The sequence below is a fragment of the Emys orbicularis genome, chromosome 22 (genome assembly GCF_028017835.1).
Source record: "Emys orbicularis isolate rEmyOrb1 chromosome 22, rEmyOrb1.hap1, whole genome shotgun sequence".
NCBI lineage: Eukaryota > Metazoa > Chordata > Testudines > Emydidae > Emys > Emys orbicularis.
In genome coordinates this window covers 9,707,072-9,733,022 of record NC_088704.1, presented here as the reverse complement: position 1 = coordinate 9,733,022, position 25,951 = coordinate 9,707,072, and the positions used below count along the sequence as shown (strand labels likewise).

Sequence of the window (25,951 nt, the reverse complement as noted above, 5' to 3'; positions counted from 1 at the left end):
ACGGCATGTCTTTCTGTTTGCACTCTGATCCTGACTTCTCTTTCCACCTGTAATCTGTGGAACAAGCCAAGCAATGTACTTTCTCCAGTATTCTCCTATTCCCGCTCAGACGTACGTGTTTCGTTCCTCCCACCACGAAGCACTACTAGGACAGCACTACTTCTCTGAGCTGGTACAGGAGGGTTTGGGGAAATGAAGTGAACTGGTGAGCAGTCGGCACGCATTTTCTGCTACTCCCCATCAGCTTGCTGCATTGTAACTTAACAGGAGGTGGGAAGATTAAGAGCCATAACAAACGCTGTGATGTCTCAGTGTTGTGGTGTTTGTAATTTACATTAGTTTGTGAGCAAGGAGGAAATACCCTGTTTATTTAGGCTCAACCTCCCTGCCCTTTGGTCTCCCTTCCTCAGTTTCTTATTCTGTTTCACTCAGGCACCCCAAATATCTCCTGTTCCTCCTCCTTGAAAGATGCTTGATGGGATGTAACACGATGGGTGACTTATTTTTGCAGTAACAAGCAGAAGGGAGCACTCTGCCCAGCACAGGAACATGCCTGCTGTGAAATGCCTGTAGCCTGACATTTTGGAGATGAAAAATCTCAAATGCTTTTTTCCACACACCCCTGGTTTTGTTCTGTAATTGGAATTTGAAAATCAGCCGGGTGTGATTATTCCATCCGAACGGGTCGTGCTGCCCTGCTGGCTCAGGTTGAATTGGGCTTGGAAGGTCTGACCAAATTCTGATCTGCATTGCACCAACATTGGGTTCAGTGGAACTGCTCTGGATTTACACCAGCGTAGATGAGATCAGAACCTAGCCCCTGGACTGTCGTTTCAGAGCTTGGTTATTTTCTTTAATTGCAGTTGGCATAGAGATGGAATGCCAAATCCAAACCTCTTCAGACTTTATGGGTGAAACCTTGGCCCCGCTGTGAAGCCAGTGGGAGTTTTGCCACTGAGTTCAATGAAACCAGGATTCTATCTTGTGGTTCTAGGGTTAGCTATAAACTTGGCATGGTTCCATCTCCAACCTAGAAGGAAACTTGGCATAATCAGTAGAGGAATTTCCTGCCATCCGGCGTGGATTGCACTGAATAACACTGAGTTAATGCTTAAAAAATAAAGGCATTTTCCTCTGGCAGACAGGTGCGTTTGAAAGACTCCAGAACTGTAAATGATCAGACCAGTTCTTAAAATCTAGTAGGATTGGTCACTACCAATACCACTGTTTCTTTTTTAAGTTACAGAGCATTGAAAACTACATTGGTTTTGGCTGTAGTAGACCGGTAACATTTTAGATTAAAAATAGCATAGGTCTTTTCTTTTTTAGATCAAATTTAGGCCACAATCCATCAAAGCACTTCAGCACATCCTTGTCCTAAGCACATGAATAGGCTCACTGAAATAAATTGGGTTAGCCATGTGCTTAAGTTCTCTGCTGGATAAGGGCCTTAGTTTCCAACCGTGGAAAGAGGCATTCATAATACATGGATATGGACTGGTGAATTTACAGATATCCCTAGCATAGATCAGGCTCTGATTCCATTTGCATCATTCAGCTAACTATGGCAGAGCATCCGCGGCGGTTCCTATTCACGCTAATTATCACAGGAAAATCAGGAGTTCAGAATCCTTCGTAGAATTGTAGTTGTCCTGTGTTTAAAATAAGCCCAGAGTGTTTGGAAAGATTGAGATGTGACTTTCTGAATGTAGAGAAGAGCCCCATTTCCTGTCTCTGACCTTGAGCTGTAACTGTGTTCTTTCATGCAGCCATGAAGGCAGATCGAAAACGTTTGAAAGCAGAGAAGACAGACCTGGTAAGCCAAATGCAACAGCTCTACGCCACGCTGGAGAGCCGGGAGGAACAGCTACGTGACTTCATCAGGAACTATGAGCAACACAGAAAAGTAAGCTCCTGCATAGCCTGTCCAGAATTATCAGACACAGATGAACATGCTATGTTGGGGAAGAGTCAAAACAGCTTTTGTTAAGGAAAATCATGCCTCACCAATCTATTAGAATTCTTTGAACATGTCAACATTCATGTGGACAAGGATGATAAAATTGATGATAACGTTCTTGGACTTTCAGAAAGCCTTTGACAAGATCCTATGCCAAAGGCTCTTAAGTAAAGCAAGCAGTCATGGGATAAGAAAGAAGATCCTCTCATGGATCAGTAACTGGCTAAAAGATAGGAAACAAAGGGTAGGACTACATAGTCAATTTTCATAGTTTAGAGAGGTAGATAGCAGGGTCCTCCAAGGATCTGTACTGGGACCAGTGCTGTTTAACATCTTCATAAATGATCAGGGGAAAGGGATAAAAAGTGAAGTGACAAAGTTTGCAGATGATACAAAATTAGTCAAGACAGTTAAGTCCAAAGCTGACTGCAAAGAGCTACAAAGGGATCTCACAAAACTGGGTGACTGGGCAACAAAATGGCAGATGAAATTCAGTGTTAAGTGCAATGTTAATGCACACTGGAAATCATAATCCCAAGTATACCTACAAAATGATGGGATCTAAATTAGTTGTTACCACTCAAGAAAGAGATCTTGGAGTCCTTGTGGATAGTTCTCCAAAAACATCCGCTCAATGTGCAGCAGCAGTAAAAGAAAAGCTAACAGAATATTAGGAACCATTGGGAAAGAGAGAAAAAATAAGACAGAAAATACAATGCCACTATATAAATCCATGGGACACCCACAGCTTGAATACTGTGTGTAGTTCTGGGCACCCTATCTCAAAAATGATATATTAGAATTGGCAAAAAAACAGAGATGGGCAACAAAAATGATTAAGGATATGAAACAACTTCCATACAAGGAGAGATTGGGGCTGCTCATATTAGAAAAGAGACAACTGAGGGAGGATATAATAGAGATCTATAAAATCAAGAAAGGTGTGGAGAAAGTGAATAAGGAAGTGTTATGGGAAGGGAGAAATAACACAAGAACCAGAGGTCACCCAATGAAATTAATAGGCGACAGATTTAAAACAAACTTAAGGAAGGACTTCTTCACACAGTCAATTGTGGACTCATTGCTATGGGATGTTGTGAAGGCCACAAGTATAATTGGGTTATAAAAACAATTAGATAAGTTCATGGAGGAGAAGTCCATCAATGGCTATTTGTCAAGATGGTTAGGGACACAACCCCATGTTCCAGGTGTCCGTAAGCCTCTGACTGCCAGAAGCTGAGACTGGATGACGGGCTGGATCACTCAATAATTGCCCTGTTGTGTTGGTTTCCTCTGAAGAAGCCTCTAGCTCTGGTCACTGTCAAAGACTTACTTGGGTGCCATCTGCACCAACAGCCTGTATCACACACTGAGCTAGATGGACCATTGGTCTGACCCAGTGTGGCCATTCTGATGTTCTTCTGTTTTAGTTGTTATACTGTGGCTTCATTTTAGCTCAGACATCGGTGTTTAACATAGTGTAAGTGATAAACTTTAGCTGTCAAAATGCAAAAATATTGCACATTTCTTAAATGTGGCAGCCATGTTTAAAGGTTGCTGCTAGAAAAAGCCCACAGGCAGAGAGGGGTCAGAGTGGGAAATCGTCCTCTGTGAGCCGGATTCCACCCTCAAAGTCCTCAGAGACGCCACTCTGCTGCATACTCTTCAGGATGTAAGGGTAAGGAGGTGTGGTCTGTGCATGTACAAACTCCAACCACACACACACCCTCTCCCCGTAGCTGGTGCAATCTATACCAAGGGAGCAGGCAGTCTGTTGCTGGTAACACTAGGGCTGCAGGATACTGTATCTGCAGAGTATATGAGCACTTACTTGGGTGCCATCTGGACCAACAGCCTGTATCGCACCACAGAGTCCACCTTCCCGCGCTCTTGAGGGCTGCAGATTCCATCTCTCACATCCTGGGGACATGCTGAAGCCTTTCCATTGATATCAGTGGGCTCTGGATTAGGCTCTAAAAGCCATGCCATCTGCACTATCCAAAGCAAGGGGCTGATGTCCTATTGGCTCTCTCTGTACCACAGTCTACAATGGCTTGTATTGAATCTGTGCATTGGCCTTTCTAAATTGTCCTGAAAACATTACCAGCCCACGCAGAAACTCTTCGATCCTCCCCATTGAAGTCAATGGCAAAAGTCCCATTCACTTCAGTGCTGCAAGATCAAGTCCAAAATCTACTCGCATTACTGTGATGAATGATGGTAGTGAAAAGACCTGGAGAGATTTAACTCCCTGATCAAAAAAAACTTATCTCAGGTGAGTGAGCAAATAAAAGGTTGTAAGGTAGCTGGCAATATAACTGTAGAAACTGGAGCACTAGTAAATACATAAATACAGGAAAAGTCAGGTCAATGAGCAAAGTTAGCGGTGTTTGATTTAAGAGTATTGCTCTATCCGTATCATGTAACAAATTGGACTGGAAGAAATCATTGAACCAATATGGTGTGCGCGCTCCCGCTCTCTCTCTCTCTCGCTCTCTGCTCAAGGGAATGAACTTTTACAACGGGTTATTTCAAGGACAGGTTTTGTAATTGTCCTTAAAGTTAAGAGCTTGTTAAAAGAACATACAAACTGCAGTGACTCTAAACTAAGTCGCTCAAGAATAAATAGCATTTCTCTGAAATGTTTTCGGCATCTCTGCTCTGTTTGCAAGAGGATATATATAGAGAGACAGTTTCCTGTTTTGCTTTTGATTAGGCTGCATAGAGCCATCCGCTCCAATAAACAGCCATGGGAATCAAACATCTGTAATTATTCTGGGCTTTTTTCCATGCAAAGAGAGAAAGTTTCTATTTTTAAAGTATCATAACAAAGATCACTCGAATCCAGCTTTCAGCTTTTGCAGAAATTTGTATTTTTCTTTCCAGCTTGTGTGAGAAAATCAATACAATTTAAAAAATCCCAAAGACACGTGCGGGAGGAACGCATGGAGGAAGGCACATAGGTTGGGAGAGGCTCTTTGCGCTGCTCATTTGCTTGCAAGAATGCTAGAGGTTTTATGATCTCTGCAGCCCCTCCACTTGCTTCATCCAGATCTGCTGGTAGGATCTTTATGGGAGTCTGAGGCAATTCTTCCCTGGGGGCTGTGTTTGCAGAGAGGCTGAGGGACATGTCCTCGTTTCCACTCTGTGGCAGGCAGCCTGCGTATTTTCACCACTGATTCACTAGAGAAACTTAGTGTATGAAATAACCTATGAACTGGGGTCTGGGCGACTCTGAGGTCATCTCCTGTATTCATGGAGAAAGATCAAAGAGTGTTTGAAAAAGCATCCTGCCTCTTCCTTGTGCTTGTTCTCCCAGGGCATCCCATAACATTTCTCCACAAGCCTCAAAGGAAATGACATTGCCATCCTGGTCTCAAGGACCCGCACCCATAGTCTGTCGCAGTGACCTAAGCGCCTTAGGTCTTGTCCACAGTGTGACTGGAAACGGTGCAATAACGAGGCTTGATTATCAGAAGTGTTGAACATCCAAGACTCAACCTCAAGCTGGGGTCAGTGGGAGTTGCGGGTGCTCAGTGTTTCTGAACATGATTGTGGCTAGCAGCGGTTTTATCCTGTTTTCCCTAATCACCAGAGAGGATCTGCTTATTCTGAAAGCGCTGTTGGTCAAACCAGGCTATAGACTCTCACAACAGCGTGGCTTTCAAACAAATTGTCCAGGAAAAAGCACTTGTCTGCATGGCCGGGGAAACCACGCTCTCGGCAACAGAGTCTGTAGGCTGGTGTTGATAGAACAGTTTCATCTATAGTATGGGGAAGAGCCAACAATGTTCCATCACAGTGGTTGACGGGTGATGTAAACCATCGGCCTGCTGTCCTCTATAAAAATGTAGGGCTTCGACCTACCTCTGATAACACCTCTGAACACATGGGACCGTGGAGGGGATTTCAGTGGGAAGCAGGATGGAGGGATGGCGTTGCTGATGTTTTACGCTGATACCCTTTCCTTGTGTCCCCCGTGTTAATTCAGCCCTCTTCGGTCCAGTGCTGTATGTGGAAGGACTGGCGCTGTTTGGCTTCTACATATATGCAAAGCTATTGGTGAGGCGAGAACACTGCTGCCTTCATTACATGCAACGTTGGGGGTTGGTTTGTGTTTTCCTGAGCTTGGCCTTGCAGAAACTGAAACGATCATTTGACTGTGACAACAGGAACTGCTCTCTGAATGTCCCCTTTAGCCATCCTGGAAAGGAGAGGGATGCACAGAGGTTTTTCAATTGGGCTAGAATTTAAAACAATCAGACTAGCTGCAGAGCATGTCAGCCTGGTCCTATTTGGTAGAAGCCACCACTCCTATGTACTAACACCTAGTCTGAGATTCCCTGGGCCTCCGAGGCATTTAGGCACCCAGTTCCCATAGGCAGTTTTGCAAATTTCAGCCTTTGGGCTCGACCACCTGCACAGTGACGTAAGGGGATGTAAGCAGTCCCCTTAGTCCCCGTGCATGGGCTCCCTATGTTGCCAGACCCTGCATGGTGTCGGGGGAAGCACCTGGTGCTGAGCTGCTGATCCCGCATCTCATGCAGGTATGTGGGCACAGGGCGAAGGGCAGACACAATCTTAGCTCCACCTTTTCCTCCTCTCTCCAGCTGAGCTGCCATGCAGAAGGAAGTAACCAAGGAAGCACCAGGAGAAAGGCATTACAGCATCACACTTCCGTCCCTGCTTCCCCCTTTGGCCATTGGGCAAAGTACGCTGTGCACTGCCCCCTGGACTGCGAGGTGCCAAATCAGCCCTCGGTGATTTGTTCCCCTGAACGGGCACAGGTGGCACCAAGCTGCATGTCCCTCGACCCGTTTCTGGAGGAGCCGACTCTCAAAACAGCTGGATTTTTCTGCAGCTGCTAATCATTCAGTCACTAAAGCAGCGTCATGGGGAGGGATCCCTGGCAGAAAGTAATACCCAGCACGCAAATGCAACTGCCGTCTACCGTCCTCTTTTACCAAAAAAAAAAAAGGATTGAAAAGTGAAAAATACAGCCGGCGGGATGCACGCTGCCATGAGCACAATCACGTCCGTGCTGCTTTCGCCTCACTGAACTAGTTTGCACTGGGCCGTGACCACCGTCAAACTAATCACTTAGTTGGCTGGCATTCTGCATCAGCTGGGCTCCCAGTGCGGCACGGCCTTGACAACACAAGTGAGCTGGCTTGTGTGCTTTTTGTATCCAGGTACTTTCCCATCCAGCAATCTCCAGGTGGCTCCGGGATGTCATCTCATTGGCGCAGGAACCTGAAGACGGTGTGGTCCAGTGGGCAGGGAACCAGAGTGGAAGTCAGGAGACTACAATTCAATTTCTGTCTCTGCCACAGACTCTGTCCTGAACCACATGACCCCACTGTGCCTCAGTTTCCCCCCATGTCAAACAGAGATGATGGTGCTTTAGCCGCCATTGTAAAGTGCATTGAGATCTGTGAATGAGAAGGGCTGGAGAAGGCCTGAGTATGATTAATCTCCAGAAGCACAACAAAGCTCTCAAACCCAGAAAAGGAGAAGAGCCAGGGTTCCTTGAAGCCCACTAGGGACTAGACTGTTGCCACCAAATTTCATGTGGCAGGTGCTCAGATATCACAACGGTAGGCAGGAGAGCAGAACCCAAAGACAGACAGATTAAAAACCCAGAAAACTTCTGTATCTGTACCGAAGCTGCACACAAAGTAGCTGCCACCTGTATTTTTTTTAATAGGAGTTTCCTTGTAGAAACAGGGAATCTTTTTCGTTTTTATTAAGCTCTGTTGTGAGCGATGAAGGGGGGCAGGGGGTTTCCTATGAGGCCAGTTCTCCTATCCCTGTATCCACAGGGGACAGACTAAATCTGCAATTCAGGAGGAGATACCACAGGCTTGTGTCAAACAGTAGGAAATGGTGCGTTTCCAGGGCAGCTGGGCTTGCGAACAAGCTTGCCTCCGCTTTAGGTTCTTTGGCACCGGGAATTAGAATCCCCAGGGCTATCTCGAGCAGCTAACTCCTCGCTTCTCTCCAGCGTTCGTTTCAGTGCTAACATTCTGGTGAAACGCTGGCACTTCATTATGGCCACCCTCGGCCCGTGGGCTGCAGTGCAGATCCATTTTGCCCCACGGGCCTGGTCGGTGACACTCACATGGGCAGATAGTCTCCAGGAGGGGTCTAGTCCAAAGCGTGGCAAAGAGACACAGGCGGTGAAAACGATCTCTTACTTATGTTTGTTTGCCCTTCAGTTTTTCAGTGTGTTGCTTCTTTCCCTACTTATTACCCCTGACGCAGACCTGCAGCTTCCTTACAACCCTCCCTATTCACCCTGGCTGTAGGCTATGGTAGGAGAAGGTAAGGAAGAGAGGGGTGAAATCCTGGCCCCATTGAAGCCAATAGGAGCTTTGCCATTGACTCCAGTGTGGTCATGATTTTGCCCAGTGTTTTTAATACCGGATAAAACGCTGCCCTGTGTTGCGTGGCACGGATTTCCTGGGGAAGCGAGTGGTGCCTGTTCTCTCATTCCCTGCCTTTGCCCTGGTGTCTTTGCAGGAGAGCGAGGATGCGGTGAAAGCACTTGCAAAAGAAAAGGATCTCCTGGAGCGAGAGAAGTGGGAGCTGCGCCGGCAAGCCAAAGAGGCGACAGACCACGCCAGCGCACTCCGCTCCCAGCTGGACCTGAAAGACAACAGAATGAAGGAACTGGAAGCCGAGCTAGCCATGGTGAGAGCCCTCCCTCCTGCAGCTGTAGCTGGAGGCATTGGTTTAGGCTGGAGTGCAGATGGGGCACCTCTACGGGGCAGCTGGGAGGTGTAAATCGCAGCTCAGGAAGATGTTCACCTGCTAGCTAAAAATCATAGAAATGTGGGGCTGGAAGGGACCTCGAGAGGTCATCCAGTCCAGCCACCTGCTCTGAGGCAGGCCCAAGTAGACTCTCCCTGACAGGTGTTTGTCCAGCCTGTTCTTAAAAACCCCACAGATGGGGATTCCACACCCTCCCGTGGAAGCCTGTTCCAGTGCTTAGCTAGCCTTAGAGTGAGAGAGTTTTTCCTAATATCCAACCTCAATCCCTTGCCGCAATAAGCAGCGTGACCGCAGCAGCTCAGGCGAGCCACCCGAGTACCACACTATCTGAGATCCTAGGGACATCCTTGAGCAACCAAGCCCAAGCAGAGTTAGTGTGTGTGCAGGTACCCACTCTGGGAATTGCGTCTCCGAGCTGCAGCGGAGACATACCTTAGAAAACCTCAGCCAGTCCAGGGTCTCTGCCATTACCATGAATTCTGTAGGGTTTGCTTTTGGTCTGATTCGCTGTGACAGCCCCTGCCCAGTGGATGTCTCCTGGCTGGGACACTTTCACCTTAGCAGATGGTCGTATGTTTGTGGTCCAGCAAACCTAGACAGGCAGCCTTTCAAACCACCCTGGAAAGATACTTGCAGAAGCTGCGTTTCTGCCTCTGCAGTCATCCCAGAACCCTTGGCGATTCCCCCAGCACTCGTTATTTGCTGCCTTCATGCTGTAGCTGCCTGCGATGTGAACTCTATTTCCCAGGTGTTGAACAACCTGCAACTTTCCACACACACTGCAAAGTATGGCTAGGCTGCGGAAGCACCCTTGAAATCAATGTTTCCCTGCTTGGGTGATAAATGATCTCATTTTGTTAAGGGGGTTGCAGCACCGACCAAAGATACAATTGCCACAAATCGACCCTAATTGCCTTCAAAAGCTTGCCAGGAAAAGCAAAAACACAACAATCTCTTTGGAACCATTTTGTTTGTCTGGCTTCTCTGCAGATCGACTTGGTACTGGAAGCCCAAGGTGAATGTCATTGAAAGCAGGCACCCTTCTTACTTGTATGTCTGTGACTGCTCAGCTGTAAGCTTCCTTGTGTGCCGTCTGGCCAATGAATTAAGTAGAGAAGGCAAAGAGTTGAAAGGGTGTCTGGCCAGACTGGCAGGCTTCAGTATGATGTGCAGTTTCCTTTCATGAAATACATATGGATACTGTATCTCCATTCCCAGCACAGACACCCCTGCCTAGCTACACCAATACCACTGTGACTGATGCCTCCAAAAGGCTTAGAATTATCAAACAGGTGCAGACACATACCCACATCACAAGTACCCGCACGTCCCCACTGTAATACACAAGTTCATACGCCTCTTTACTTACACGTACAGTGCTGGATCTATTCAAACACATACACGCAAGCGTATCCATAACCCAGTTCCTTCACCGCTCCAAGCACGTGTCCATGCACCCCCCCCCATTCCTCTGCCCATATATGCCTACATATTCTTCAGCATTTGGCTCTGAAATCATAAGCAGGCTGGTTGTCAATTGCCTCTAGTGTTTTCACTGTTCAATGCAAATTTCTGCCATAAAACACACATGACAGCTGGACATGCAGTCAATTTCCCCCCCAGCTTAGAAATATTCCCTGGTATTAAATAGATACATCACAATGTGTTGTGCGTTGATTCACCTTGCCCTGCATAATTTCACGGTGCACAGTCACTGCCTAACTGCGACACCTAGTGTTCAAAGCCTGCCTGGGGCTCGGTTGTCTCCAGAAAGCAGACTGGGTAGCTCAGAGAGGTGGTTTCTCACCTAGCTGAGAAAGGAATGTGCTTCACAGTAAAGACAGCAGATCTCAGGAAAGGGCACTGGGATCATTTCTCTTACCTTTATTGGACTGTCTGTTGAGAGCTAAATATATCTTTCTTGGCTTGACTATAGAATACACCTCAATGTTTCTAATATTAGGCCAGAATTCGGTCACGTTTAATCACGGTGAGTGGCGCCTTGCAGTTAGCTCCATTGAAGGCAAGGGGGTTATTTGCAAAGGAAGGCACCGCTCTTTGAGTAAAGGTGGAAGAATGGGCCCAGAGTAATTCATATTTAAGGAATAAAGCTAGAGATTTTATAGTGCGTGACGGGTAGGGTGACCAGACAGCAAATGTGAAAAATCGGGACGGAGGTGGGGGGTAATAGGAACCTATATAAGAAAAAGACCCCAAAATCGGGAGTGTCCCTATAAAATCGGGACATCTGGTCACCCTAGTGACGGGTAATCATGCTTAATAACATGGGTGTTATGCAGGTGAATTCACAACAACCAATGTTTACGGCAAGTATTTCTGAAAAGGTGCTTACAACTTTTATAGCACAGTGTGACAAGGATATCTGTTAGATTACAATCATAGTTGTATAGGTGTGTTGTGTGTTGTTGTTTTTAACTATTTAACTCCCAGGGATAAGAATTTGAGATGCATTGCTTTAAAGGTGCTCTGCTTTTCAGGGTATTTCTCTTTTTTGTTAATTATTAAAACATTGATAGGGCCAAATCTCCAGCATAGCTCTGTTGGCTTCAACGGAGCCGGAGCTACGCCAATTTGCACCAGGATCTAGCCCTTAGTACCTCATTTGAGTTCCACCTCAGACATGTTTGCCTTATTGGCAGCACGTTGTCAGCTTGCCGGTCTGACTGTAATCCAGGGGCGTTTGCTTACTGGACGTTAAGCCAGCAGTGTGCTTGTGATCTGATCACTGCCTCGGCAGTCCAAAAGGTGCCTTGTTTCCTCGCTTGAAGGATGTAGATGTTTGTCCTTAGATCTGGAGAAATGAACCGAGTCTTCCATGTTGCAGCCATTTGTGGCGATTGTGCACACATTCAGTGCTGGGACATCAACCAACAGATATTTCACTCAGTCGCTCATCAAAGCCCCCTGGAAAACAGCAGTAGGTTGTGCAGATGTAAGATAGGCGAACAGGATATGAACACATTAGCAGAGGGCAGAGTTCCACCTACAGAACTTTGGAGGTGAGGTGTGAAAAGGGAAGAGGCCAACTTGGAGACACATGCCCCAAATCCTCAAAGATATTTGGGCTTCTAACTCCCCTTGAGGATCTGGGCCTCTGTGCATAGGGTGGCTTTGCAGGGAGTTAAGAAAACTCTCTCTCTCTCTCCTTGCCACCAAGCCCAGGTGAGGTGGAAGTGACTTTGACCCAATAAACGTGGAGGCTGAGATCTTGTGTGCATGGTCAAGCTGTATCCTGGAGTGCCTTTTCCTAGCTGACTTCTAAACCCTTGAAAATCAGGTTTTATAATGGAAATGCCGACAGATCCTAAACTGTAACAGCACTGTTGGCAATTCGTGCATGTTCTCTGAGTTGGGCCATTGTACATAATGTTCCATCGCCTTTCAGATGGATGGATGTTTTATTTCTGGGGCCTGTTATGCGGTATTTATATGCAAATTCCACACGCTGTTGCAGGAACCCTTCTACCTAGGCTTTTTCACAAAAGCAAAACACACTGGAGACGTGGAATACACGAGACTTACCGATGCATATATTTACATTCAGTGTGTGCTGTGTGTTTTGTTGATTCCTCACTGCTGTAATGGCAGCATAAGAGCAGGACTTGGGAGTCACTTTCTTAGCATTAAATGGAGGTTGGTAGAACAGATTAGACAAAGCATTAAGTAGGATGCCCGGGGGGAAGGGGGAAAGAGGGAATTGGATGCATAAGAGAGTTTGGATTTTGTTTTTAATATATTGTATCACACAGTCTGTCTTTTCCCTGCTTGTAGTCAGTGGGAATATTGCACAGGTAAGTTGAGTATTCGCTCCAAAGCTACAAAAAAAATACCAGTAAATTGCGATTTGATTGGGGTTTTTTCTTCCTCTTTAGTTTTTAAAAAGCGAATCACTTACCAATAATGGTTCCTCCCCAGGGACACGATCCAGAGTCCATCAAAGGGAAGACTCTCATTGACTTCAGCAGGCATTGGCTCAGGCACATAGGAGCTGATCCTGCACCCACTGACTCCACTGAGAGCGGGATTGGGCCCCAAAGGTGTCATGCATGGCTCCGGGTTCGTGGCTCACGTGTCCTGCAGTGCAACATTTGGGGTGTTCCCCAAAGAAACCCATTGCAAGGCTCGGGGCAGAGAAAGGGGTGTGCACGGCCTGTTGCTGCCAGCAGCTCCATTTGTATCTTAGGAGCAAATTCATGCCCTCCTTGTTCCTCTGAAGTCCGACCAAAGGCACCGCATCATTTAATGCAACAGACCCTGATCCTTTAATCTGATCACTGACCTACCTCGACACCTGCACAGAGTCCCAGGGAAGTCAACAGGGGGCATAAAGGGACCACAGGCAGGGATCAAAATGCAGAACTGGGCCTTTAATAAGTGACACCTTGAGGGACTGGAAAAAACCCAACCAGCCTATGATTTCCAAGGCACTTCAGAACTGTGGAAATATTCTGTGTTGTCCTAGTTATAAAACATCGAGTGAATCATGGGAGCTATTCTCTGCTGGCTAATTAAAAGGTACAGTCAAGCAACGGGCACCTCTTTAATGAGAATTTTCAAATTATTTTTACTTTGTAGATGCTTCTGTTTAATTTTTCAAAAAAGCAAAATATTGAACAGGGGGAAAGCGTCCCTCTGAGCTTGCCAAGTCCACCGGGAACAGCAGAAGAACAAACAGGCCCGTTTAACACATCTGAACCAAAGCCAACCGCTGACTTTCTCTGTGTGCCTTTGCCTTTCTTCATGAAATTTGGCACCGCTTACTGTATAAATCACTGGCTCCTGTATTTGCAGGAACAGCTGTTTCAGTTTTTGGTCCAGATTTCTCTCGAAGGTAAATCACACGCTAACACTTTGTTGTGCTGTTTTTGTTTTCTTTGTGATGACCAAATAGGTTTGACTTCAACTGGCCAGCCTACCCCAGCTCAATCACTTATGCTTAGTCTTACCTGGGGGCTGCTGGAAAGCCGGGGCTGGCGTCCCAGCTCTCAACAAGTGCATGTTCTGTTTTGCACTCAATCAGATCTAAATGGTAGCTGCTTGCATTCTAAAATCCTATTATTGCAACATTGGCAGCACGCAGATCCCCCAGAAGAGTTAATTCTCAACCTTGGTAAAAGAAACCATGTCTTTTGGGAGGATTTAACCCTAAAAGCAGCACTTACATCATGTTTTCTTCTTGGAGCGTGAAACTGGCCCCCGTGCGTTGTGTTAGCCCCTCTGCACAGGGGTGACTTGAACGCACTGCAATCCGAGTGCTGTCTTGAGAGAAGTGTTTCATTGTCTTGTGTTTTGTTCTTTTATCCCATAAGGCCAAGCAGTCCTTAGCCACGTTAACCAAGGATGTCCCCAAGCGTCACTCGTTAGCCATGCCAGGCGAGACCGTGTTGAATGGGAATCAGGAATGGGTGATGCAGGCGGATCTCCCGCTCACAGCTGCTATCCGGCAGAGCCAGCAGACGCTTTATCATGCGCACCCCCAGCACTCAGCAGACCGACAAGGTGAGCCCCTAGCCAGCCACAAACCCCTTTGGGAAACCTCTGTGATCTCTTCTGCCTTTATGATGATGGCATTCTTGATAAAATTGAGCACCTCCTTGTTCCAGCAAAGGGTTAGTCTTGTGTGCTGTGGCAGGGAGGGAAATAAAGTCCAGTAGCTTGGTATGACTCCGCTCCAAGGAGAGGCGGGTATAGGAGAAAGATTTAAATACATATGAGAGTTCTGGAGGCATGAGGCCAGATCCCCAGGTCGTAGCTACACTGGAGCCAATGTATCTATGCCAGTCGACACCTGCTGAGGATCTGGCCCACAGCCTTGAGCCAACTTTGATCTGAAGCTTAACAGTTTCCCTTTTGAATGTCAACAATTCTCATTCGTTTTAAAATTAGGGTTTATCTTCAGCACTGAGGATTTTCACCCCTCTATTCCCCTCTTTTAGATGAGGCCTTGGGGTCATTGAAGTTTTAGGATTCTTTTGAATCCCAGTTAAGATAAATTACGTTCTGCCCCCTAAAATCCCTCCTGCGGGATCCAGTGAATACACAACATTCTTTGTTCCTTCCTGTTCCAAGCGGTTCCGCAGTACTGCAGTGCCCTGTAACAGCTGCCACCTTTCACCCCAGAGGTTGGCTGAGTTTCAGTGGTTGGGCTGATGTCATCCTCAGCTCTCTTTCTTGTCTCCTCCAGATGTTGTAAGGCTTAATCGAGGCCTAGCTGTAAAGCATGTGGAGATGTTTGGAGAAGGGGTGCTGTGGGAGGGCAAGGGATTCACTGCTTCTACCCTCTGTGGTACAAGTCTCTCCCGTGGTTTGACAAGGGCATGTAAGAAACCCAACCAGGTTTCAAAATACAGATTCAGACCCAGGCTGCTATGCATAACCTCCCCTTCCCCTGTGGCTTCAGACTCTGCCAGCTGGGCGGCCTGCTGAACTAATCCCCTTTCAGGGAGCAGCTTCAACTCCGCTTCAGAGCAGCAGGCCGGAGTAAATGGAGGCTGGTCTCCCCGCTCTCTGCCTTCCACGCTGTGAACTGGGGCCAGGATGTTCAAACCTGGGGGCGTAGAGTTGGCCATCCGAGTAAGGGGCCTGACTTTCCAAGCAGCCACAGTCAATGGGAGCTCGGCACTTCTGGAAATCAGGGCCCACGCTTAGGCACCTAATAATAATGGATCTGTCTTTATTATCTGTACTGCAGTAGCACATTAAAGCCCCCGGTGAGATCCGGCCCTCCTTGTGCCAGGCACTGTACAAACGCATAGTAAGAGAGAGTAGAGCTGAACAAGCTAAATGGATGTAGCTGCCTAGCTTGAAATGCCCACATTGGAAAGTATTGGCCTCACTGGAGCCTATACTCTCCTGCTTGAGTGCATGATGCTGTTTCAAGGCCACCAAGCAGGCTTTGCCCTCTTCCCTTTCAATTCTAAGCTATCCTATGTGCTCTCCCTGTTCCAATAACCTACCCAGCACCCCAACTGTTTGCAACCAAATCCCAGGCCTCGGGAAGCAGCAGTTCCCAGCCTTTCCTGAGAGGTGATCTCAAAGGCGTCAGCGCCTCGTTCCTTTAAGCCCTGCAAAGGCAGCTCAGGGAGGAGGATGCATTTGCTCAGAAGTCGGCGGCGAGCACCACGCTGCAGAGGAATTTGTTCGCAAGCAGAAGGGCGCCTGCGCCCTGCCGTGCCTGACCCTGTGCAAAGCCGTGAGAGATCAGGATCCAGCAAGTCTGCTAGCTCCAGGCGCCTGTGGCGTGGAACTGCACGTTCATGGGCTGCTGCTGGTTTCTAATATTCTCTGGCAGTTCAAGGATTGCCCTCGCTCTCAGCAGAAGGTGAAACGCTGCAGCACTAGATAACCTGGCATCTGTATACGGGACAAGGATGCAGCGTTCAAGGAGTCTCTTCTTCTCACCCCTTAGTACAAATACTCCAGTAATGGCTCAAAACACTAGAGTGACACTGCTCTAGTGCAGCGCACTGTAGTATCCCAGTGTCCTTCACACAGCTATTGTGGGTGATTACAGTCTGCCTCTGTACATCCACACACACCCCTGCAATTTCGGTTTCATACAACATGCTTCCTGTCCTGCAGTGCTGTGAAACAGCTGCCACGTTCAAGGCCATAGGTGGTTGCCCTGCAGTGGTGGGTGACTCCAGGAGATTTTCGAAGGAGCCTAAGGGAGTTAGACACCCAGCTCCCATTCGGAATTAGGTATCTTACTCTCTTAGCTGCTTTTGAAAAACCCCGTCAGCGTGTTCAGGAAACACTTTGGGATCCATTTGGATTAAAGCTGTGTGCTCAACAAAAGGACATTATCCTTCTTTCTCACAAGGCATAGGTGATACTTGGGCCTGGATGGGCCCCAAGGATCCCGTTTTTAACCACAACAATAATCTTTGCTTTTCTGTAGCGCTGCTCACGTGGGGATCTCAAAGCACTTTACAGACGTTAATGTACTGAAGTGACTATTACTTTCCTCATTTGCAAGTGGGGTACCTGGAGCCCAAACATTAAAGAACTTGCCCATGGCCACAGAACACGTCTCTGTCACAGGCAGGCATGGCACCCAGGTGTCCACGGCCAGTGCTGTGCTCAAACCATTGCCCCGTGCTGGAGTCGTCCGGCACAATAGAGCTTCATTTCGGTGCCTTTCATGTTCAGGGACTCACCAAGGAAAGTGACTATTGGGATGGTAATTATCATCTCAAACTATTGAGTAGCAACCCTGGGGAGCCCCCACCACGGGCAGGAAGGATGGAAAAAAACAGTAACTTATTAGCGTGTCATCATCTGAAATGTAAGAAATTCCCACAAAAAAATGTTTGCAGCCATATTAGAGCTTGAACACTATGTAGGGCCAATTGGACCAGCCTACAAATTTCTAGGGTGAGTTGTTTTAAAAGGGCAATATCAAGAGTGTTTGTTTTTAAATATGTTCATTTAATCTTCCCACTTTACAAATATCATCATAAATTAGTGATAGATTAAATTCATTCACCTTTGACTATGAAATTAGTCTGGTCGGTTTCTGAGTCTCCCACCACAGCACCGTGCTCCAGGGTTTGACTTCACAATATTGCAAGGGACTGTCTGGATCTTAAACAAGAAAACCTACAACATTTATTAATGTTTCTATTCATCCTTTCTGTCTTTTACCCACCAAACCTAACTATGGGGCCCAGACTAAATTGATCGTGTTCCTTTGAGCAAACCGCATTCCACGTGGGGCCAAAGAAAGTCGTTATGTTATTTAGCTTGGATTATGAAGATGCTTCTCCCTTTGGCACAAGTTGTTACCCATCTAACTAATTATCATAGAATCATAGAAGATTAGGGTTGGAAGAGACCTCAGGAGGTCATCTAGTCCAACCCCCTGCTCAAAGCAGGACCAACACCCACTAAATCATCCCAGCCAGGGCTTTGGTAAGCTGGGCCTTAAAAACCTCTAAGGAAGGTGATTCCACCACCTCTCTAGGTAACCCATTCCTGTGCTTCACCACCCGCCTAGTGAAATAGTGTTTCCTAATATCCAACCTAGACCACCCCCACTGCAACTTGAAACCATTACTCCTTGTTCTGTCAGGGTCTAAATAAAGAAGGGAGACTAAGGATCTTTACAGATAGGGAACAGAAGCTCAGAGAAATGTTGGGATTTGCCCAAGCTCACGCAGTTAAGTTGCGGCAGAACCGGGACCTGAATCCAGGTCTCTAGTCCAACAGCTGAGCCATCGCACCCTCTCTATCTCTGCAGCTGCCCCCCAGAAGTTACAGGCAGGATAGCAGATCTGCAGCGTTATGCGGTGGTCTAAAGCATTCATCCAACGCCCCAGCCGGTGACTGTCCGTGTATAAACACAGCACTGGAGAGAACCAAATTCACAGACCGAGAATGGTGTAGTATCCGAGCCAAAGCAGGGAGGGCACAGAGATGAACATACTAATTCCACTGAGCCCTAACTCTGCTCCTTGCCTTCCAGCTGTCAGAGTGAGTCCGTGCCATTCACGGCAGCCTTCCATCATCTCCGATGCGTCAGCAGCAGAAGGCGATAGGTCATCGACGCCAAGTGACATCAACTCGCCCCGGCATCGGACGCATTCCCTCTGCAATGTAAGGCAGTTGTGAGGTCGTTTGTGACTCTTAACATCCGTGCCAATGTTTCTAACCCTAACCATCACTCTTACCTGCTTGTCTTTTGCCAGCCCTTCTTCTGGGGCCTGAGCCAAAGCCCACCAATGACAAGGCAAAGCCTCTCACCGGGCTTTCGGTCAGGCTATTCATGTAAATCCTGAGTTTGAATGGGACTTAAAACTACCCACATACCAACCAGGAGTTGATTCTACACTGCCTGACTCTGTGTGCTCACTTGCACCTCTGCAAAGTGCGTGTCCCTGGCTCTCACTTTGCACTGGCAGCCACGCCCACACACAGTACGAGGCAGTGGAGAATCCACGTCCCTCTTTTCAAGAGCTGTGCAAAAATGTTGCATCTCTGATTTTAGTAAAACGTCCTGAAGAAACAACTATAATTTTGTGCCAGGCCATTATTTTTGCAGCCCGGAACATGGATTGCAAAGAGGTTGATTGAAATGGCAGTTTTCCTAACTAGACATTCGGAATCTCTCAGGTTTCCAGGGGAGAAACAAGCTTCAGCAAAGCGAAAATTTATGAACGTACTTAAAAACAGATCCATGTTCGAGTTGGACCTGGACTGAGACTTTGACAAAGTGTTTCTCCCCTCGGGCTCCATGTTCTAGGTTTTGATTGAGGACGTGCAGAGCTTTACAGTTTCTCATGATGTGACTTCCCCCCCCCCCCCCAATCAATCAAAATTGAGCCACTGAGACCGAGTTTCACTCTCAGCCTTCAAGTTCCTCTGAATCAAACTTGAGAGCTGGGAAGCCACATGAGTCAAAATGAAAACAGGGTTTGTCAAACTCCCTGTGAACTGAAGAGGCACAGAGCTTCCAGCCATAGTCACTGGGTCAACCGCACACTTGCAGCACCGGGGACAGAACCTACCCTCTTCCTCTCCAAAAGTGTAGCTGTGAGTTTAAAGGAGACTCTCCATTAGCGAACAGATTTAGGGCTGATACTTTCTCTAGCCACTAGAGGGAGACATGATCTCACACACTGAGCTGGTGTGAATCCACATTTCTGCTCTCCTTTTACGCTGGTATAAATCTACAGTAATTCCATCTGTGAAGTTACTCTTGATGTATAACACTGTGTAAATGAGAACAGAATTCGGCCCTTTGCATTCCACATTTTTTAAGTTGTGGGAGGGGAGAAAGAGAGCGGCAGCCTTTTCTACCAATGAAAGAAGCAAAGAAAGAGAGGCCAGGAGTCTGTTGCTTCGGTATCAATAGAATTGATTTAAATGACTGGAGTGACGGCATGGAAGAGAATTTTTCAAAGTTCAATAGAGAAAATACATTGGAAGGTGCAGGAAATATCCAGAAACATTGCAGTGGGAGAGCAGAGAGGTTATACGGTTCATAATTAAGATATCCTGGCTAATAAATGCAGATAAATGTAACTTAATTCTAGGAGGAGTTCAGTGAGTGAGCATTTACCAGATAAGAAAGCCCTGCAGCATATGCTGACTAAGGCAACCATACAGGAATGAGGGCTGGTCCCCACTAACCCCCCAGTTCGAACTAAGATACGCAACTTCAGCTACGTGAATAACGTAGCTGAAGTCGAAGTATCTTAGTTCGAACTACAAGGTACTTACCGCGGGTCCACACGCGGCAGGCAGGCTCCCCCGTCGACTCCGCGTACTCCTCTCGCACAGCAGGAGTACAGGTGTCGACGGCGAGCACTTCCGGGATCGATTTATCGCGTCTAGACAAGACGTGATAAATCGATCCCAGAAGATCGATTGCTCACCGCCGAACCCGGAGGTAAGTATAGACGTACCCTGAGAGAACAATCTCCAAGGCCCTCGGGCAGTTGCCCCACTGCAATGAAGGAGAGAGATGGGGGGTGTCTGCACTGTGCAGCCAGAAGAACAGTGTGTGAGGACTGGCCGGCTCAGTGTATCGATAACACACCCGTTAGCTGTGGGTCACCAGTTAAAGTCCAGCTCACGTCTGTAAGGCAGCATCTGATCGCTCTGGAGTGACCTGAGTGGGGAGCATCTGTCTCGCTCCTAGAGGCATCGGCATCTCCAAAGCCCACCCTCACAGCTGAGGCTCACTGAGCCTCTCGCTGGCAGGGAGACCAATGGGGGGGTGTGGCACAGGCTTGTCTGCACGTGAAAATTCATCCTGAATAAGGTACGGTACGAATTTAAAGCAGATTAACTATTCCTGATTCCAGAATACGGGCTTGTCTAGACCAACAGTTCACGGCAAGCTGGGATGTAAATCTACCTATTTCTAGCCTGCCACGCACTGTGTCCAGAATAGACCCTGCTGCCGTGCACCGGCAGTTCTTGTGTGCTTTGAGCTCCCCCTCTTTGAAATGGGAGCAGATTAAAGTGCATTAGGGAACTTTCAGTGCACGACAGCAGCGTCCAGACAGCCAGTGAGTGTGTAGCAGGCTATTGCGGGGTAGATTTTCACCTCAGTTTACCATGCACAAACTGTCTGTGTAAACAAGCCCTAAGAGTGTCTGTTTCCAAGTTAGTTTAAGTAGCTTTCCTACAGAAAGGACCGATTGGATTAAACTAATTCAGAATAAGGCACTCCTATTCCGGAACAAGGGCATCCACACATGGCGTTAATCGGGAATAGCTAATCTGAAATAACTCGCTGTGGAGACAAGCCCTTAGAGCTAACTTTTAGAGAGCAGATTTATTTGTGTGGCTTTTGTACTTTGACAGTCATGCTTTCACCGTGGCTGTTCCTCCCATTTCAAATAGTTTGTGTGTGTGTGTGTGTGTCTCTCTCTCTCTCTCTCTCTCTCTCACACACACACACACACACACACACACACACACACACACACACACACACACCCCTTTCCTCCCTCCCTCCCTCGCATGGTACGTTCCACTCAGTGGTCGGTTTTTTTCACTCCCTAGGTTTGATTAGTACTAGGATGGTGCTTCCTAGCTCGGTCTAAACCCAAATGGGCAGAATATGCGGCATCTTCCCAAATCCTTGTGCAAGCTGATAACAAGGCCATTTCCCATTGAGTCCTGGACCATTCCCACATAAAGCATCCAGCACCCTGAACAGTGCTGTACAAATAATAATGATTTATTATTAATTGGTGATAGTCAGGCACGTCCCCCCTCATTAACGAGGGGCTAGCTTCAGTCCTCCTTGTTACATTTTTGCTTGACCAATTACATCCAGCACCTGTGGCATTTGAATCAAGATATGAGTCAGAGGGGATCTGAGTTCAGGGAGTAGATCTCAGTCTAAAGGAGCGTAAGCTGGTGTAAACTCCATGCTTAGGGGGCCAGAAGAGAAGGATGTAATAAAGAGCTGAGAAGAGGTAGTAAAGCAGGCCCATCTCCACACCAAATTGGTCACTTGGCATGTCTGTTTCACCAATGCAGGCTCCTTTCCACCTGCTCACCAATGTGTAACTTATACCCATTGCCTTCGAACCTGGCCCGACACGAATTAATGTGACAATCTGTGGCATTTCCTATACCGGTCCAGAACCAGTGGCATTATCCCTTGCTAACAGGCAGAGGCAGACCAACTCGGAACAGCATAAACGGTGGCTCCAGATTAAACTTTTCCTCTTTAGTTTCTTGACCTGGGAAAGGGACCTGGACCGAAATGTCTGCATTCGTCTGGATTTTATTTTTGTTACTAATGTGGGTTGGAAGTTCGGGTGTTTCTCAGAAATTTCTCTGGTTTGCAAAGATGAGACAAAGGTGCAGGAGTCGTGAGAACAAAGGGTTAAATGAATCTTGTCTCGGTTTAAGGGAGTTTGGTTGAGTTCAGCGGATTCACCCTTCTTTATTCTGAGATTCTGATTTTTCCAAAACCATGTTTGAATTTCCCTCTTGGTTGCCCTTAGCCTAGTCTCTGTGGCATAGTCTAGGGAACATACAGTTTTACCTGCCTCCGCATGATCTTCTCTTTTCCCAAACCCCTCTTCTCCTTCCCAAAACGAATTGGCTTCAACATGAAACAGCAGCAACTTTGCACCAGCTAATGCTCTGAAGCCGAGAAATAAGCAGGATTTCCAGAGAGAGAGCTGCTGGGTGTGCGTTTATATCCCCGGGCCGGTTTTGCTCTAGCAGTGCTGTGTGGTACTAGGGCTGTGTTTATGCTGTTTCAATGTGATCTGTCTCCTTCTACCGGTAGGGGGATAGTCCTGGACCGGTACAGAAGAACTTGCACAACCCAATTGTACAGGTAGGAAACCAATTGCCTTTATTGACATATCTCTTAATGAAATACAGTTTATTAGTGCACAGCGTGGTTGACACACACACATGGTGCAGAGGCCAGAGTCATGTGAAATGCCGAATAGGTATATTGTAAGGGCTTGTCTACACTACCGCGCAGGGTCGATCTAAGCTATGTGAATAGCGTAGCTGAAGTCGACATACTTCGATCTACTCACCGCGGTGTCTTCACTGCGGTAAGTCAACAGCTGGCGCTCTCCCGTCAACTCCGCTTGCGCTTCTAGTTCTGGTGGAGTACCGGAGTTGACGGGAGAGCGCTCAGCGGTCGATTTATCGTGTCTAGACTAGACATGATAAATCGACCCCTGCTGAATCGATCGCTGCCCGCCGATCCGGCGGGTAGTGTAGACAAGCCCCAAGTATATAGGTAGACCATGATCGGTAACATCTGTCAGCTTTGGAAATGGGTCTGAATGAAAACTCTGGATTTGAGCCACCCTCAACTTTGGAGCCAGAGCCAAACTCTCTGACTCCAGCCCAGCTGTAGTCGAGGAGATGAGAGAAGAGTTCAGGCATCACATTTCAGAGAGAATGGCAGATACTGGGAATAGCAGTTGCCTTTTTAGAGAGGGGGATGGACCCTCAAAAGAGTCCAATCTGGTGTAAATTGCACCTTCTGCCAGCTCCTCGGTATCTGTTACACCAGCGTAGGCTACGTCTACACCAGGAGCGAGGGAGGATGATTGCCAGACACACTCCTGCTAGCTCGAGGAGCTGCTAGTGCACTAAAAATAGCACAGCCCTGGCAGAACAGGCAGGGGTGAGCAGCGGCATGAGCTAGCTATGCTGGGTCCAGTCGGGTGGGTGCAGAACGGTGGAAACCAAAGTAACTGAGGCCCTGTCTACATGAAAGAAATGTGCAGTGGTGTAACTAAATGATGTGCTGCACCAGCCTCACGCAGGGCTTCATCTGATGCATCATCGCCCGTGACATCCCCCAGTAAGCTGCAGCTGGGGAGCCAGATACCTTAGGGCTTGCACTGGGGAACTGCATTGAAATAGCTACACTGTTGTAAATGTCCTTAGCAGACAGGACCTTAGACTCATTCCTCACCCGCCATTTGCACAAATGTACCTGTTCTGGAGTGAGACACTGGAGTTGGGGTTTGCTTCTTGACAGTATTTTTTAACTCCAAGACACTTTATTTGGAAAGAAAGTTTCACGTAAACCACACATTGCAGTCTGAAAAGCAATGACATGAAAAGCAAAAGCAACGGCTGATCTGTCTCCAAGTTAGAGCCCGCTGCTACTAAAGAAAAACAAGAGGGGAGAAGGTTGATGAGAGAGATGAAACGGTTGAAACTCCTTTAGACTCAGAGTTTTCCCTTCACAAGGGTTTGTGTGAACATCGCCCATGTGGATTCACACCGCGGGGGGTTGGATTGCAGATGGGCCTGTGCCCCAGCTGTCCCTGAACTGTGTGGTGTTCCAAATATAAATGGGCCGCACCAAAACCCTGGGTCCAAACACTGACACCCCCGCCCCCAGGAACACTTGTGGTGGTCAAAATCCAGCTGTAATAGAATCATAGAATATCAGGGTTGGAAGGGACCTCAGGAGGTCATCTAGTCCAACCTCCTGCTCAAAGCAGGACCAATCCCCAGACAGATTTTTGCCCCAGATCCCTAAATGGCCCCCTCAAGGATTGAACTCACAACCCTGGGTTTAGCAGGCCAATGCTCAAACCACTGAGCTATCCCTTCCCCCTTTTGACCCAGATCCCCAAAGGTATTTAGGTTTCAATGGGAGTTAGACACCTACATTCTTTTGAGGCTCTGGGCCTCAGAGTCCTGTCTCCGGTTTGAATAAACCCAAACTTCAAGGCAGAGCTCAGTCAAACGACTCTCCTATTTTACCCGCAAAAAACCCCACACTAAGCCCAGTGTGAAACCCTGCCCCCCTTGAAGTAAATGGCAAAACTCCCACTTTGTAGGGTGAAATCTTGACTCCACTAAATCCTCCCTCAAAAGTTTCCATAGGCTTTCTGACACACTGACCCAAGTTTTGAGCTTGTTCTGTCTGATTCTAGTGCTTTAGCCTAAGTTAAAGAACAGGTAGGTGAGTCCATGGGGTCAGGGCCGGCTCTACTGTTTTTGCCGCCCCAAGCAGCACGCCGAATTGCCGCTGCAGACGGCGGGGGCAGTCTGTGTGCTGTTAGGGTGGCACGCGCGTTTCCGCAGCAGCGGCAATTCGGCGCGCTGCTCGGGGCGGCAAACACACACGGAGTGCCGCCCCTTGCAGATTGCCGCCCTAAGCACCTGGTTGGAATGCTGGTGCCTGGAGCCGGCCCTGCATGGGGTTATGTAAAAGTGCTACGTTCTGCACAAAGCAATGCACCTGAATTTAAGAAAACAAGAACTTCCATCATATTCATCTGCAATCCTCTCCCCAGGCGCCACCGTGCCAGAGTTTCTCTGTAGCATCCTTCCACTTAAAGCTCCCCTCTGGCTCCCATTAAGTTGAATGAGACTTTTGCTACAATGCGAGGGGCACTGGCAGAGCTGGGGGTGGATCCCAGGGCTGGGCTAGCAGGGGCTGCAGGTCGGGAGTGAGGGGCTCAGATCCCATTTCCTTAGGCTGAGGTTGGTTGCTTTTGGATTGCAGGAAAGGGGGTTATTGGGGCTGGATTTTTTTCCCCTCACTCTGGTGCTGGAATTTATTAGACCCTGTTGCCTTTTCACAAAGTACTATTAATTTGAATAACATCTCCAATGCATGGATACTATGTAAATAAATATTACGGTTATTATTTAGGATAAGAGACGGTCCAAGTACAGGGTCCAAACCAAAGCCCAATTAGCCTTCAGTGACATCAGATTAGGCCCTTATTAATTTCTTCACATATTTTAAAATACACCAATAGGCACCTGCCCTCTGCTCGGGGTGCCTAACCTGTAAATGAAAAATTACAACGTAGATAGGCCAGGGACAGCCCATAAACATCTCCACCTCAACCCACAGGCTCCTCCCCAGCTTCCCTGGAAGAGCAACAACGCCCGGCTCTTGTGGACCCGAGGGTGGGGAGCAAATTCCAAAATTGAGGGCCCCTGCCAGCAGCTCCTTCTCATTACATTACGGGAGCTCCAGCTCGAGCGCTGTTGCTGATTGTGTAGGCGTTCTCCTGACTGCCTGGACCATCCCCTTGCCCTAGTTATCAAGGCTGAGATATTTAAAGCCACCAAAGGAATTTGGATGTCTGTGCACTTCACAGTCCCTTAGATGGAGATTTTTGAAAGCTAACCATCTTAGGGTTTTAGCCTGCTGCCCATCACCATAGCATCTGGGCACTTTCCACATAAAACCAATAGCTATAGCAGTCCCCAGTGGCC

The 25,951-nt window shown here is 47.6% G+C and overlaps 1 protein-coding gene across 4 annotated transcripts in view; it reads left to right on the top strand.

Moving 5' to 3' along the window:
* KAZN (kazrin, periplakin interacting protein) overlaps nt 1–25,951 on the top strand; it is a 747,507-nt gene that overhangs the window by 667,949 nt on the left and 53,607 nt on the right. For 3 of the 4 annotated variants that reach the window (XM_065421351.1, XM_065421353.1, XM_065421352.1), the window contains 5 exons: nt 1,770–1,906; nt 8,483–8,653; nt 14,065–14,254; nt 18,222–18,352; nt 22,518–22,568. In XM_065421351.1, coding sequence (XP_065277423.1) covers nt 1,770–1,906; nt 8,483–8,653; nt 14,065–14,254; nt 18,222–18,352; nt 22,518–22,568 — 680 coding nt within the window. The remainder of the gene's footprint in view (nt 1–1,769; nt 1,907–8,482; nt 8,654–14,064; nt 14,255–18,221; nt 18,353–22,517; nt 22,569–25,951) is intronic. The other variant, XM_065421354.1, reaches the window with a different exon arrangement.